At 51.6% G+C, this 13,767-nt stretch overlaps 1 protein-coding gene across 1 annotated transcript; it reads right to left on the bottom strand.

Annotated features, from left to right (window-relative positions):
- Positions 1 to 532: 532 nt before the first annotated feature.
- ZP2 (zona pellucida glycoprotein 2) lies at positions 533 to 12,453 on the bottom strand. Its single transcript, XM_070413830.1, has 18 exons — positions 12,392 to 12,453; positions 12,216 to 12,295; positions 11,339 to 11,422; positions 10,881 to 10,975; positions 8,931 to 9,083; positions 7,875 to 7,916; positions 7,567 to 7,731; positions 6,734 to 6,830; positions 6,461 to 6,642; positions 5,591 to 5,717; positions 4,129 to 4,310; positions 3,960 to 4,051; positions 3,744 to 3,868; positions 3,450 to 3,639; positions 2,126 to 2,261; positions 1,961 to 2,057; positions 1,482 to 1,562; positions 533 to 698 (listed from the first exon to the last, which is right to left on the bottom strand). Exons 1-18 carry the CDS (start codon positions 12,451 to 12,453, stop codon positions 553 to 555), a joined length of 2,136 nt encoding a protein of 711 aa, XP_070269931.1. The 3' UTR covers positions 533 to 552.
- Between the last annotated feature and the right edge of the window lie 1,314 nt (positions 12,454 to 13,767).

Below are 13,767 nucleotides of genomic sequence, written 5' to 3'. Positions count from 1 at the left end.
GGTTTCCTTCCCTTACAGAGAAGGGAAATTATGCCAAGGGTTGGGGGTGGCTTCCTTTGCCCCTCCCCCACATCTTGTATATTAAAGGAGCAGAAGGCATTGGAGTCACCTAAATGCACCCCCAGAGGGAGCTGTTCCTAAGCCCCACTGTTGATTAAATTCTCTGCCAGTGTTGGGGATGGGAGTCAGAAAAAACTAAGTGACAAGAAGCAATGGAGTCATCAATTTCCTTATTCACGTCCACACAGACCAAAACTGCTCAGAGGATTATGGGAAGGTACAGCACCCACTCTAAAGAACAGTCCTTGGACTTCATCTATAATAATAAAAGCGTAATATGCTAATTAGACCGGATGTCCTTCTGGACGACCTTCCAGAGAAAGCTGGGGCTACGAGGGAAGCCTGGGTCCCGGGTGCCAGAGGGAAGCCAGTGCCGGCAGCCGGGGGAAGGAAAACCTACTCTTGCATGAATTTTGTGCATCGGGTCTCTAGTCTGATATAATAAGAAGACAAAGCAAGAGGCTCACTGCCACCACTTTATTAAAAGTCCAATCACTGATTTAACATCCTGGTTCTTTTCTTGCGCAGGTAAAAGATGAGGCCTGGAGCTGCTACCACACCTGTGGAGACAACTACAACCGCCATGGTTTTGAAAGCAACAAATCCAGCAGTTCCATGCCCTTCAGCATCTACTGTGTCTGGAAGAGAAGCAGACGTCTGAGTCTTAAGCTCATGTTTAAATCATAAGCGTAAGTTGAAGCTGAAGCTTTACATATGAGGGCTCCTCAGAGAAGGAGTGAAATGAACCCTCAAAGTACTCCTCTGGGAAGCTGGCAACAGGGTACAGCTTTAATCCTTGCACCAGCGCCTCCTCTCCACACTCAATGTTGCTCCCACTTGCTTTTACTGACCTAAACTCAGATGGCTGAAAAGGACCTTACAGTCCCAGCCTGTTGTCTAACACAACGTCCTGGACCAACAGCTCTCCCAGGGTATTAGTTAGGGATTGAAGACAGCTTAATTTCAAATTCTAGGCCTAAAATTAAGACCATCTGGGATGAGGCTATAAGATATTAATAGCTTGGGTTTGGCAGTATCAAGGTACATGCCTTCTGACCCATTAATCTGATTTCCAGAAACATATCCTGGTGTTGTTATATAGCAGGCAAAGAATTAAGAGGCTTCTGATGTGGCATGAGTGACAAAACTGGAGGTAACCTAGATGGAAATCTAGTTAGCTATTAACAGTGAGGTAGGTCTCTGTACAGATATAAGATACAGTTTTTAAAAGCAGCTATAGAACTGCAGGGAGACTATATGACCCCTGTGTTAAGGGGACTTGGGAAAGCAGAAGCTATCCCTGGGAAGAGACTGTCGCTCTCCTCTTGTTCAGAGGTGAGCATGCATATGTTCGCATAATGAAATGTCACACACAGCCTCACACTAGCAGCCAGGAAGGGCCCTCGGCTCCAGGTCCATACCTCTGCCCGAGGAGTCATCTGACAACAGGAGGATGGGTCCCGGCAGACTTACTGTTTTCTCTTCTTCAGTGGCCCCTGTGGCTGGAGACAGGTAATAGAGTTTGAGAGTTTGAGCTCTGAACTAGTGCGCATGAGTGCCAAGCAGTGTGTCCATAGGCCTCCCAGAGCAGCTGGGCAGTGTGCGGCCTTGGCAGGACAGGGCACGCACCTTCCTAAGGACAGAGTGGCTCCTGAAGAATTTTACGTCTGAATCCACCGAGACTCAAGAAGAATAACCTTCCAGAGTCATGTCTGTAAAAGATCAGACTTGTCCACAGGGCTGCTCAAGAGCTTGCCCATGTCAGACTCAAACGGGAAGGCCGACTGGGCCACGGTTGCCTGGACTCTGAGTAGGTAAAGAATGAGGCCTCATCCTTAAATTTTGAAATGATAAGGCTTGTTTTGAGTAAATTCACAGTAATGAGGACTTGAAATTTTACCTCGCCTGCTTCTCGGTGACGCAGGGCAAGTCCCGGAACACAGAGCGGAGTGGGGAGAGCGCTGATCGCAGAGGAAGGCGCTGCAGTGGAAGTGGACCTGGGACGGCAGGAGGGCGAGGTGAGTCCAGGCACCCACAGCCCCGCCCGTGGCTGTTAATTACTCACCAGGCTGGCGAGCACTTGGGCAGCTGACACAAAGGCAAAGGTCTTCACATCGAACCTCCGGTAGTGGGCAGGGTAGGTCACAGAGGAGCCAACGGGATGGAAGGTGGTTCTGTGCTTGTCCAGGTTGTATGCACAGCTAGGAGGCATGTGCCAGGGAGGACGTCAGCCATTCACCCGGGCAACTCAACTTTTGCCCAGATTAAGTCACACGCGGCACCATGGGGACCACTGCTGTACGTGTTACTGCACCTGGTTCTGATTTGGCCTCTCAACAGTACCCATGCCATCCTAAGCAGCATGTGCTGGTTTTCCTGCTATCAAAATTGTATCGATACAATTTAAGTACCTATTTGTTTGCCAGCTAAACACAAGAACTACAAGATTGATATGTGTGTCTTCAGACAACACTGGCTGGATTCTTCTGACTATTTATGTCCCAGGCAGTTAGTATATGTCAGTGACAAAAAAGGTAGAGAAGTCTTTAGATGCTAGCAGAGAGTGAGAGCTATAAAAAAGTAGTGTGTGCTGGGGGGGAGGGGGGGGCGGTGGGTGTCTCAGTTGGTTGGAACATTGTCCCCTACACCAAAAGGCTGTGGGCTGGATTCCCAGTCAGGGCACATACCCGGGTTGTGGGTTCAGTCCCCAGTCGGGTTGTTTACCAGAGGCAGCCTACTGATGTTTCTCTCTCACGTTAATGTTTCTCTCTGTCCCCCTCCCTCCCTCTCTCTAAAATCAATAAAAACATATTCTCAAGTGAGGTTTAAAAACACCACCGCAGTGTGCTAGGTGGTAGGTGCTAAGGAAAGAAGAGTCCGCAGGGTCGGGGAGCAGGGCTCAGCCTGACTCCCTGGAGAAGGAGCCCTGGACAGGCTTGTGGGTGGAGGAGCGCTGCGCGCAGCAGGGCTCCCGTGGCCACAGGGCTGTACCCGGAGGCCAGGAGCCTAGCGACAGAGGGCACCAGCTGGAGAAAAAGGAGGTGCGGACCCACAGGCGGAGCCCGCGCCAGGGGAGCTCAGGCCTAGAGGCAGATGGCGCCCAGTCGCACCATCTCGCCCAGGAGACTCTGGGCTCCTTAGGAAGCAGAGCCGCTGCCAGTGAAGTCCCTCGTGGAGTGACGAAGGCCAACAGGCACGCAGGGGTAGGGACCGGAGGGCGGCTTCTCCGCAGGTGAGGAGCCCGGCCTCTGGGGAAGCCCCCTCTTCTAGACCCGGGGGGACGGGCAGTGTGGCTACTGAGCCCGGGACTGACCCTGAGAAGCCAGGATGGAAGTCGGGGCTTTGCACGTGGGCCCCCGGGCTCGCCGGGCTCCGTGGGAGGGACCTACCCGTCCTTGACCACCGTCCAGCGGGGCAGAGCGGTGGGGTCGGCGGCAGGCGTGGCCCAGCAGTCGCCCAGGACCAGCTTGACGTGGGGGTCGGTCCTGTTGACCACGCTCACCTCCAGGTAGATGGGCTGGCGCAGGTGTCGCGGCACAGGGTAGTCCCCGTCCTCGAACGGGCGCAGGTAGGACTGGTCTGGAAGCGCAGCAGCCTCTCAGGCCCAGGGCGCCCGGGCTGCACGGGCAGATGCGGGGGTGGGGGTGGGGTGGGGGTGGGGGTTCCGGGGTGCAATGGCTCACCTGGGTAGGCCCGTAGGAGAAAGGCCAGCGGGCCGGGCCGCGCCAAGCCCCCCGCAGCGGGCAGGCCCTGGACGCTGGTGTTGGCCAGCACGGCCCCCGCGCGGTAGTGGCACCTCACTGTCACTCTGAGGGTGTGGGGGGCGCGGGGAGTGTTAGGTTAACAGAGCTGCTCGGAGTTACGCTGGAGCAGAAACAACCAAGTGGCAGTTGTCCCACCTGAATTCCCCGTCTCTGGACACAGCGCGTGGAGGAAGCCCGGCCGGGAGAGCGCGGATCTCATTCTCATAGATGACCTCGCCGTCCTGGACCTTAGGGTGAGAGAAGGTTGGAGAGTGCGCACCAGCTCGCTCAGCTCAGCCTCAGCCCGTGCTGTCCGCTCACTGACCCGGAGCGTCGTCCCACATCCGTTCAGGGGGATGCGAAACCGCGTCAGCCCCCGGGGCGCCGCTGCGAGGAGGGGCCGGCAGGAGGAGTCCCCCACTCTGAGGGTGGCCAGGCTGAGAGCTGGGCTCATGTGATGGCTGTGGACTTGGACATCCATGAACCCGTCCTGGGTGCACAGCTCGCCTGTAATGAGAGTGGCCGTGAGATGCTGGGAGCCTGTAAGCGGTCTGTCTGCCAGGCAATGCCGCCCTCCCTGCGCCTGGAGTGTGAGGGAGGAGTCCCCTGGGTTTCACCAGGCGGCACCCCATGTGTCTTAAGTCTTTGGGGAAAATACTTAGGGAGACAGAGCAGAAATCCAATTAGTGCCATTCGCCAACCATACCCAAGGGCAGAAGAAGTTAAGAGAAAAAAGTCTCATTTTGGTGCCTCAACAAAGCTGTTCAATGTGCTATGAGACCCTCTTCTAAATGCCCCGCCTCCGAAAGCCCTCTGAAGGACGGCCTGGGCCTGCCCTCTCCCTCCCAGGAGCACACGCCAGCGCCTTCCCCTCCTCCCCTCTCCTTCTTCCGCACAAGCTGCATCTCCCAAACGCTAGGGGACCCCAGCAGACTTGCAACCAGGGCAGCTGCACTTCATCTGGGCACGCCCCCCCCCCCAAGGCCCCCTTCTCTCTGACCTCTTAGTGAGCCAGAGCAGCCCAGCCCAGCCTCACATCCCCACGGTGTCCCTCTCCTTCAACCTTAGGCCCTCCCTTGTTTTACTGGCCCAGCTTTAGTAAATGTCCTCTAAGATTCAAAATAAAAATACCTTGATAAGTGGCTTGAGTTACAAGGGGAGACCCTAAGGTCCCGGGCAACGATGGAGCTGCTTTGTCTGAACAGAGAGAGTTTATCCAAAGGAAGAGGGAGCAGGAGACACGGAAGGAAGTGCCATGTGGGGTGAGACATCTACAGAAAACCCCGAGAAGGGCTGACGTGACTTAAGAGTCCAGTTATTTGTGACTTAAAGAGCAGTGCCTGGTGTCCTATGTCCCTTCTGTCAGGACTCACTCAGGGTGGCTGGGGAGGCACGCATCTTCCCTCTCTGGCTTGGCCTGACTAGGTGGGGGGTGGGTAACAGCAGCCCAGGGCCCAGGCGATGCTGCACGGGAGGAAAGCCAGCCCGGACTCTTTTCGAGAAATTGGCAGGAGTTCGGGATAAGTCTTTAAACTTTTCTAATCTCTTTAGTTACAGGTTGGGCCACAGGCTCAGGCTCCTGATGTGAAGCATCCTCCTGGGCCTACCTGAGTGCACGTGTGGAAATGCTCCCTCTCGCAGCCCCGCCCTAGCAGCTGGTCTGACAGCCTTTCCTTTCCTGGACGTGTAAGCAGTGCGGAGTGTAAGCCATGCCCGTTCTTCCCGCAGGCACAGGAAGGGCTAAGGGGGAACAGAGAACGTGGAGGCCATTGCTCAAAGGTCTTTACCTGTAAGAACTGGGGACTCACAGAGACACTCGGGGTAAAGCACCATGGATACTATCTCCCGTCGGAAGGAAAAAGTCAGCTTGAGTGAAGGCAAGTAGAACTGATAGGGCAGGCACCGTTCTGAGAACTGAAACACGAGAAGAATGTCAATCAGCATCAGAGACCACCGTGTGGGCCCGGAGACCATCCCATGGGCCCGGAGCAATGTGTGTGTGTGTGGCGGGGGAGTGGGGGTGGGGGGGGGAAGGGGGAAGGCAGGAATCCCTGCAGCACGCACCCCAGACTTAATTTGGTTTCCCTTTAAGCCAGGACAAGAGACCCTGTCACTTCTGTGTCAGGATGCTTCCCTCCACAGGACGTTCATTGCTTTAAACTCATGCCCTCAAGTGCCCAGCACTGTGTGCTCTTTGTACAAGACACTGACTCCGAGTTACCAGGTCAAATGCCAAAGGAGAACCCAGTGCCCTGCCAGCAGCCTGCGGAGAGGGCTCTGCCCGCGTGCCTGTGTCCCTGGCCGTGGATCAGTCAGGACGGCAGTTTGGGACCCTCTGTTTGGCTCAAGCCGTCCTGGGTTAAGAGGGCCTAAGACACTCATCATTAGAAAGTAGGAAGCAGTTTGTACTGTTCAATGTGCTGAGAAACACTGAGGTAAGCTTCTATTGTGGAGGTTCAAAAGGCTTGATATTTGCAAGTGAACTTCAGTTACTGGGGAATTCACTTACGCAAAGCAACCAGATGAGGCCTCCCAGAGTTTGGACTGCCACGCTGGCCATTGTAACGGACGGGCAAGTCATCGGCCATGTCAGGGTTACCTGTGAGACCATGTTTCAGGTCAGGTTCCCACACTCAGTGGTTGACAAGGCAACATACCTTCATTTTGAGAAGAGCTTTGCTGAAGTGCAGCCTCAGGCCACCTGCTGCCTCTGTACCAATGCCGTTGCGATGCAGCTGGCTCATGGCAATGTCTCTGTTTCCAAAGCTCACGGATTTTAACTTCCCAGGAAACTCTGGGATGGTGAGAGTCATGTGCGTGGCATTGCAGGTCACAGGACCTGGAGGGCATGACCGGCAGGTGTCGATGTCAGCTTTGATGAAGCCCCAGAACAATGTCTTCCACCCTGGAGTTGGCCCCCTGGACCTTACCTGATAGACAAGTCACTTGTGCTGATATAATGGTCTTTTGTCCAAAAATTACATAGATGAGCTTCAGAGGCACCGTGTAGAGATGACTGTTACCTTGCTGGGGGTTGAGGACAACATTATCAGAGACTTTGCTTTAATTCAATTTCTAAACAACGCTAGAAGGATAATCAAGGCAAGCATATACTCAAGTACTGGGCACTATTTTGGCCTAAGTAGAATTCAGGCATTTTGTACAATGATTGTTCTGCCAGGTTCTCTAGTTTTAAATGTTTGTGCTTTTAATATCTGGCAAGCTAGTGTTGTCTACTGAGATGGCCTGTAGCTGATCATTTCTGGGTCTGAGCAAAAGCTGCTCTTATTTTATGACTATTTTATGGTATCATCATCCAGAGAGAATGCTTACAAGACTGAGCAACCTGATGGTACAGGACTGTTCCTGCTAAAATGTGGTGTTTGAGCCCTTTGACACATTAGCTCATTTAACACTGAGTCTTTCCTGTTGGCTCGAAGAGCACGGGTCCCTACTGCAAGACAGTATAGGAGAACGATAACACTAATAGAACCTAACGCTTGGGAAACTTTAGTGGCCTCCCGCTCTGTATTTGATAGCAGATTGAGATCTCTGGGGACGAGGGAGAGCGGGTGGAAGTAAGGGCCATCTCTGTTCACCACTGTGTCTTTAGCACGCAGCGCAGTGCGTGGCCCACAGTAAGACTGCAATGCCTGCTGAGTGCGTTGTGTTCTCAGTTACTTTGAAGACACGGTTGAGGTCATGCTTGGATTTAAAAATAGTGGTCTGTGCCTGGATGGGGCACAAAAAGACTCACACCCACCGCGTAGCGATTCACTCCGGTGGCATTGAATGGCACTTGCACGGTCATCTTGTAGTCGTCAATCAGGATGTTATATCCTTGCACCATGGCCTCCAGAAGGGTCAGAGTTTGGGCTCCTGCACCATGACCAACCTCAATGCTCCATCCCATCTGCTGCTGGAGATCCTAAAGTCAACAGTGTCACTTAGAGGGCTGTACTGCCCTTACCTCCAAGGCTATTGTCTAACATTTTCAACAGGATTGAAGTTTGTTTCCTTTAATATAGAAAAAAGGCTACTTATGTCTGAATATTAAAATGATTTTCATACCGTATTTTCATCAGCCATGCCAGGAACACCATAAAAGGTAAACTGGAAGGGAAAAAAACACGAGATATGAGGCTGTGACTTGGAGGAGAGTTTCTGAATCGGGCTGCTGACAGTAGGCAGAAGGCCCCCGGAACAGCTGTGTGTGCTTCCCACACCGAGGCCTGGGTGTGGGGTGGGGGGGACAAGCGCAGGACCAGACATAAACCCAACTGTGCCCTTAGACATCATCTCGCCTCTAGAGCTCCTGGTACCAGACGGCAATGGGAAGATCTAAGCTCCCTTCCAGTTGTAAGTTCAGACACTCAGTTCTTCAATGCACAGCTGTACTAAGTCTGTAGGAATCCAGTATTATGTCCAGCCATGCAGTTCCATTATTGTTATAATAAAGTACCAATATTTCTTTTATCTTTTTGTTGTCGAAATTAGCTACGTTAGACTATGAAATCCATGAGTGTGTGATAGGGCTGTTTTGCTCATTTACTGGATCCTATCACCTGGCACAGCGCCTGGCACCTGATAGGTATTCAGCTTGTCAAGAAAGTATAAATGTGCTTGTAGCTTCCTGTGGCCAGGCGTGGTGTGCTAAGCCCGTGTGTGTCCTCTCAGTGCATTTTTAGAGACACCGTATAAGGCAGCGGTTCTCAACCTGTGGGTCGCAACCCCTTTGGAGGTCGAATGACCCTTTCACAGGGCTCGCCTAAATACATCCTGCATATCAGATATTTACATTATGATTCATAACAGTAGCAAAATTACAGTTATGAAGTAGCAAAGAAAATAATTTTATGTTTGGGGGCCACCATAACATGAGGAATTGTATTAAAGGGCCGCGGCATTAGGAAGGTTGAGAACCACTGCAAGGGAAGTGTTATTTTCTCCCACTTTGGGGCTTGGAAACAAAAAGTTGGTTTGTTTAAAATATCAACTCAAAGCCACAGAGCCAATAAGTCGTGAATACAGGATCGCAATTCTGACCCTGTTCCTAAGCCCGACTCTGTCTAGACTTCACACTCCTCTGTGTGGGTTGTGGGAGAAGCTGTCGGCCTCTCTACTCACAGACATGAGATCCCTCGTGCACAGGGTGGATCCTGGGTGCTCCTGGGCTCCTCCTGCCGGCACAGCTGGACAGCTGACCTGATACATGAAAGCCTTGCGTCCCATAGCAGCACTGTTGTCCATGAACCTGATGGTCATCTGGTGCTGACCAAGCTGTGTGCAAATGGTCTCGTAAGAACAGGAGGTGCTAGGACCTCCGTGGGAAAGGAGATTCCAGATGCCGTCTGACCCGTGGAGTGGTCACCAGGACGGCAGGTTCTGGAAGGTCCCTCATCCGGACACCAGAAGACTACAGCCAGCCCGTGAGAAAGCCCAGCAGAATGCATACATTGGCAGAGAACAGTTCCTGGAACTTCAGTGATTGAAGTTCAGTTTTCATTTTCTTCTTATCCTTACCCTGTGTCAGTCTACCGTAAGCCACAGTCCTGGCTGGTTTGGGGCCTCTACCAAGTCATTCAAATACTCATTGAGCATCAGTGTAGCAGCCAGGGTGCAGGGAGAGCCATCTTTGAGTATTTCCCTGCCTTAAGGAACTTGGTTGAAAGTAGGAGTCAGACAACCTTTTTCTGTTAAATGTTAGTATATACTTTACACTTTGTAGGCCATATGGAACTTCTAATATGTATTTTTTTAAAACTTTTTAAAAATAAAAGCCATTCTTAGCTTGAGGACCATCTCTCTCTCCTCTCTCTCTCTCTCTCTCTCTCTCTCTCTCTCTCACACACACACACACACACACACACACACACGCCATGGGCTGGACTTGGCACCCACACGTGTGGTTTGCAGACCCCTGGTCTACAGGAATGCAGCTGTAAGCTTCCTAAGGTTGGGAGGTGAACATTTTAATTGCTGGCTCTTCACTGTGGGGTCAGATCAAGTGGCCTGTTAGGTTTCTAGGAGGCACCCAGGTCTACATCATCAACTAAAGGAGGGAAGCCGTTACTTTCCAGTCCCCAGGTGATTCTCCTCACGCTCAAGCTTGAGAGCTGCTTAGAGAGGTTGCTTTTACTGCCCCCAATAACCTTCACTGGGCAGGACTGGAGCCTGACAACAGAGGAAGCCCTATTGCTCAGCTGCAGCTTGCTTTCCAACGCTTGTTTTGATAGCATAGAGCAGTGGTTCTCAACCTTGGCTGCACATTAGAATCACCTGGGAATCTTTTTAAAATCCTGAGTTCTGGGCCTCATCCTCCGGAAATTCTGTTTCTTTGTTACTAATGTGGTGGCCCTACCCCATAACAAAGAAACAGGATTTCCAGATGAGGCTCAGAAATCAGGATTTTAAGAAGATTCCCAGGTGATTCTAATGTGCAGCCAAGGTTGAGAACCACTGGCATAGAGGGACTCGGCCAGCACCATAATGGCCTCCCATTTCCCATGAGGTCACAGATAAAAATACTAGTAGCTCCTGTTTGAGTATTTGCTGCTCCAACTCCTGATCTGCTTTAGATCATTACTTTTTAGATACTGTGTGGAGAGAGTACCACAACCCCCATTTTCCAATGGGCAAGCAGAGGCTTAAAAAGGTTAGCTAACTTGCCCAAGGTCACAGCCAGATAGTGGCAGACCCTGGACTCAAGCCCAAGACCTCAACTCCGGGTTTCTCAACCTTAGCGTTATTGGCATTCCAGGCCTGATAATTCTGTGTTATGGGGGTGGGGGGTCATCCTATTCAATATAGGCTGTTTAGCAGCACCCTTGGCCTGTATCTACTAGACGCCAGTGCCCGCTTCCTCCCCTCCAGTTTTGATAACCAAGAATGTCTGAAAAATGTCTCTAAACATCGTCAAATGTCCTCCATGTAGACAAAAGCAAAAAACAAACAAAAATGTCACCCCTGGTTGAGAAACACTGTTCTAGTCCAAAGCCTATACCCTTCTCGAGTAGGAGAGTATTAGTAACTACTAGGTTACTACTTCCCAACTCACTCCTCAAAGCAATTACTTACCACTCTGCTGGTACAGGTCTCATAGGGGGCTTGTAGGGTGCGTTCTTCTGGGTTGAGGACATAAGTGCAATTCAGCATTTCAAGACCAAAGGGATCTACAGAAGCCAGAGAAATTTAGAGAGGGGTGGCCAAGAAGTACATTCAGTGACAGAAGCAACCAAAGCCTCAGAGCCAAGACTGCCGATCCATTCCTAAGGCTCTTTAATTACTTCACTTTTTATTGTCTGCGTGATGTGGCCTGAGCTTTGAGAGATGCTGTGACCCACAGCTAAAGTTTCCCCAGAGATTCTGAGGTAAGAGAAAGACACGTCTTCTACGCTTGGAGACATCATACAAAGCAAGTGCCCCCATGGCATTATGGGAACTGGATGCGTTGCTCCAGAGTTTATGAAAAATGGGGCTGGCCTCGAGCCCAGGTGTTCTGCTAAGACTAAGCTAGGAATACACACATTACCAACCCATCACAGATGCATGCCATTTCTCAGTGCCAAGATCGCTTGAAAACTCCACTGTCATTCTATCTTCATGGCAAGTGACAGTACCTGAAGAACAAAGAGAGAGTTGGGGCCTCTGAACTATAGGCGCGTGACTCCCACGGAAGTATAAGGAGGCCTCCCTCTCCCACAGGCATCAAGGGAGGCGCCAGCTGGGAGAGGCAGCTTGTCCGCCGCCCGCAGGGGAGCACACCTTAGCGGGAAGGACATACTTCAGTGTGATACCAGGCACTGCAAGTGCCAGGGCTTGCCGAGCTCCCAGGGGTACACCTGGCTTAGGGTAACACCTGTGCGGAAACCAGGCTGGGGCCCTGACAGTGACGCTGACGAGGTGGGGAGGAGGGACTGCACATCTGTGAAGAACTGGAGAACAAAAGTTTTGTCTAAAAGATTCTTCAATTTGAAGCTTTAAAAAAGGCCCTGTGTAAACTCAAGGTCGCGTTCTAAGGTTAAATTCTGCCTATAATCTGCTACTCCGCACCTCTAGCTCAGGTGAAAGTTTAGAAAAACGCTCATTTCAGGTGGAACAGCTCTGATTCAGCCGCTGTGTTGCTGTTTTCCTGAAGCATGAGTCGGTGTTTGAGGACTGCTGCTCTCAGAGGGCCTTAGGTTGCATCCTGTGCTCTTTGGATGCCATGAAGTGTGAGGCAGCGGGCAGATGTCTTTGCAAGCGCTTTCATTCTACAGGAAGCCATAGGTAGGCCACAGAAAATTCTAGTGACTTGCTCAGGGTAAGAAAGGGGGGATGGAAACTATCCCACCCGTGTTTGTGCTTCCTGGCCACTTGGCCCCGGCTGCACCTGCTCAGGGTGGGAAGGGCATTGCCCCCCAGGCGGTGTACCTGAGAAGGCGGAAGTCCTCAGCTGCGCAACCTCTGTTGAGTACACCAGAGTCACAAGGGATAACAACAGGGAAAGTGACCTATAGGTGCAGAAGGGGGCGGGAGAGAGAGTTAAGGAATGGACTTTACCAGACAAGGTCATGGTGTCCCCTCCCTCTGCCCCAGGAATCACTCACCTCCCGCCTGGCCTGAGCCAGCCTGAGGGACTCCCACCACCTCCTCTCGGCCAGCACGCCATGGTCCAGGCGCCCACAAACCAGCCAGGCTGGGGGCGGATGCTCGTGTTTTTAGAGCAGGAAGCTGGCTGGCACCCGCCTACTCCCCACTGGAAACACCTGAACCTTCTCCAGCCCCCAGCTGAGAGGGGTGGAGGGAAAGCTTTCTCTCTGAAAGGCCTGGAAGCAGAGGCCAGCCCCTTTCTGCCTTTGCCTTAGGCTAGTCCACCAGCTGCTCACAGGCCAGCCGGGAAGCCAGAGTTCCCTGGAATGGGCTCCAGGTGGGTGAATTGGTGTTTTTCTCCATAACACGGGAAAATTAACATGTTTTGGACAAAATATTTACAACTCCAATGTCCAGTGAAAGAGGGAGATGGGCTTTATTGAGGAAAGAACACCTCGTGTTCACATTGCCTCTAAGCAGAGCCCTTTCCTTCACGCCCGCCTGTGGCTGTGTGGGGGCCCCTGGCCCCTGCACGAACTAGCTCTAGAAGTGGGTGGAGCATTGTTCCCCACTGACTATCATTTTAAACTCACTGCAAAACGACACTGGCAATTACAGGTACATATAGAGAAAAAGAAAAAGTTACCCCTAATTCCACCACTGCTAATATTTAGGTGTATAACTTTATGGATTTTCTCTACAAACACCATACACACTTAAAAAAACAACCTCAACCTGAGATCAGAGTTTAAACTTTGTGTCGTAACCTGCTTCCATACTAAACACGATCTCCATTATCACTTTAAGGCTGTATCATATTCCATGTCTAGATACATCAGTGTTTAACAGTTGTTCCCTAATGATGGACATTAAGATGACTTCCAAGTTTTCATCATTATAAATAACTAGAGGCCGGGTGCATGAATTCGTTCTGAGTGGGGTCTGGCTGGCCCACCCCAATCAGGCTGATTGGGCTGGGCTGGCTGGGGAGCAGGGCCATGGGCCGTTGGCTGGCCAGCCCACCCCTTATCTGGATGGAGGGTGGGACTAATTGGGGGGAGGGGCCAAAGGCAGTTGGCTGGCCAGCCCCGCCCCATGGTTGAACTCCTGATTGAACCCCTGGTCAAGGGAACAATTTGCATATTAGCCTTTTGTAATATAGGATTGTATGACAGACATTCTTGTACCTCTCCCTGGTTCCTCAGAAAAAAAGCCCTAGAAGTAGAAATTCTGGGTCAAAGGGAATAGTGGTCTAAATCGGAAGGTCATAATGGGTAGCAATAGAGGGAGTGCAGATGACGAAACGGAAGCACAGCGGCTTGCCCAGGCTTTGACTATTGACTGCCAGGGCCAGATTGAGAACTCAGATTTTCTGAGAACAAATCACTATTTC

The sequence above is a fragment of the Myotis yumanensis genome, unplaced genomic scaffold (genome assembly GCF_028538775.1).
Source record: "Myotis yumanensis isolate MYYU_CA2020_CCGP unplaced genomic scaffold, mMyoYum1.0.hap1 SCAF_4, whole genome shotgun sequence".
NCBI lineage: Eukaryota > Metazoa > Chordata > Mammalia > Chiroptera > Vespertilionidae > Myotis > Myotis yumanensis.
The sequence above is the reverse complement of the archived record's forward strand: the minus strand, read 5'-3'. Positions and strand labels throughout refer to the sequence as shown.

Bases quoted from the DNA above. Each gene is read 5' to 3' on its own strand.
- ZP2 (XM_070413830.1), bottom strand. From the start codon at position 12,453: ATGGCGTGCTGGCCGAGAGGAGGTGGTGGGAGTCCCTCAGGCTGGCTC. The intron at 6,831-7,566 runs GTGGGTGTGAGT...CTCAACCCCCAG, and splicing joins CCGGAGTGAATCGCTACGCG to CAAGGTAACAGTCATCTCTA. The intron at 4,052-4,128 runs GTCAGTGAGCGG...TCTCACCCTAAG, and splicing joins GATGTGGGACGACGCTCCGG to GTCCAGGACGGCGAGGTCAT.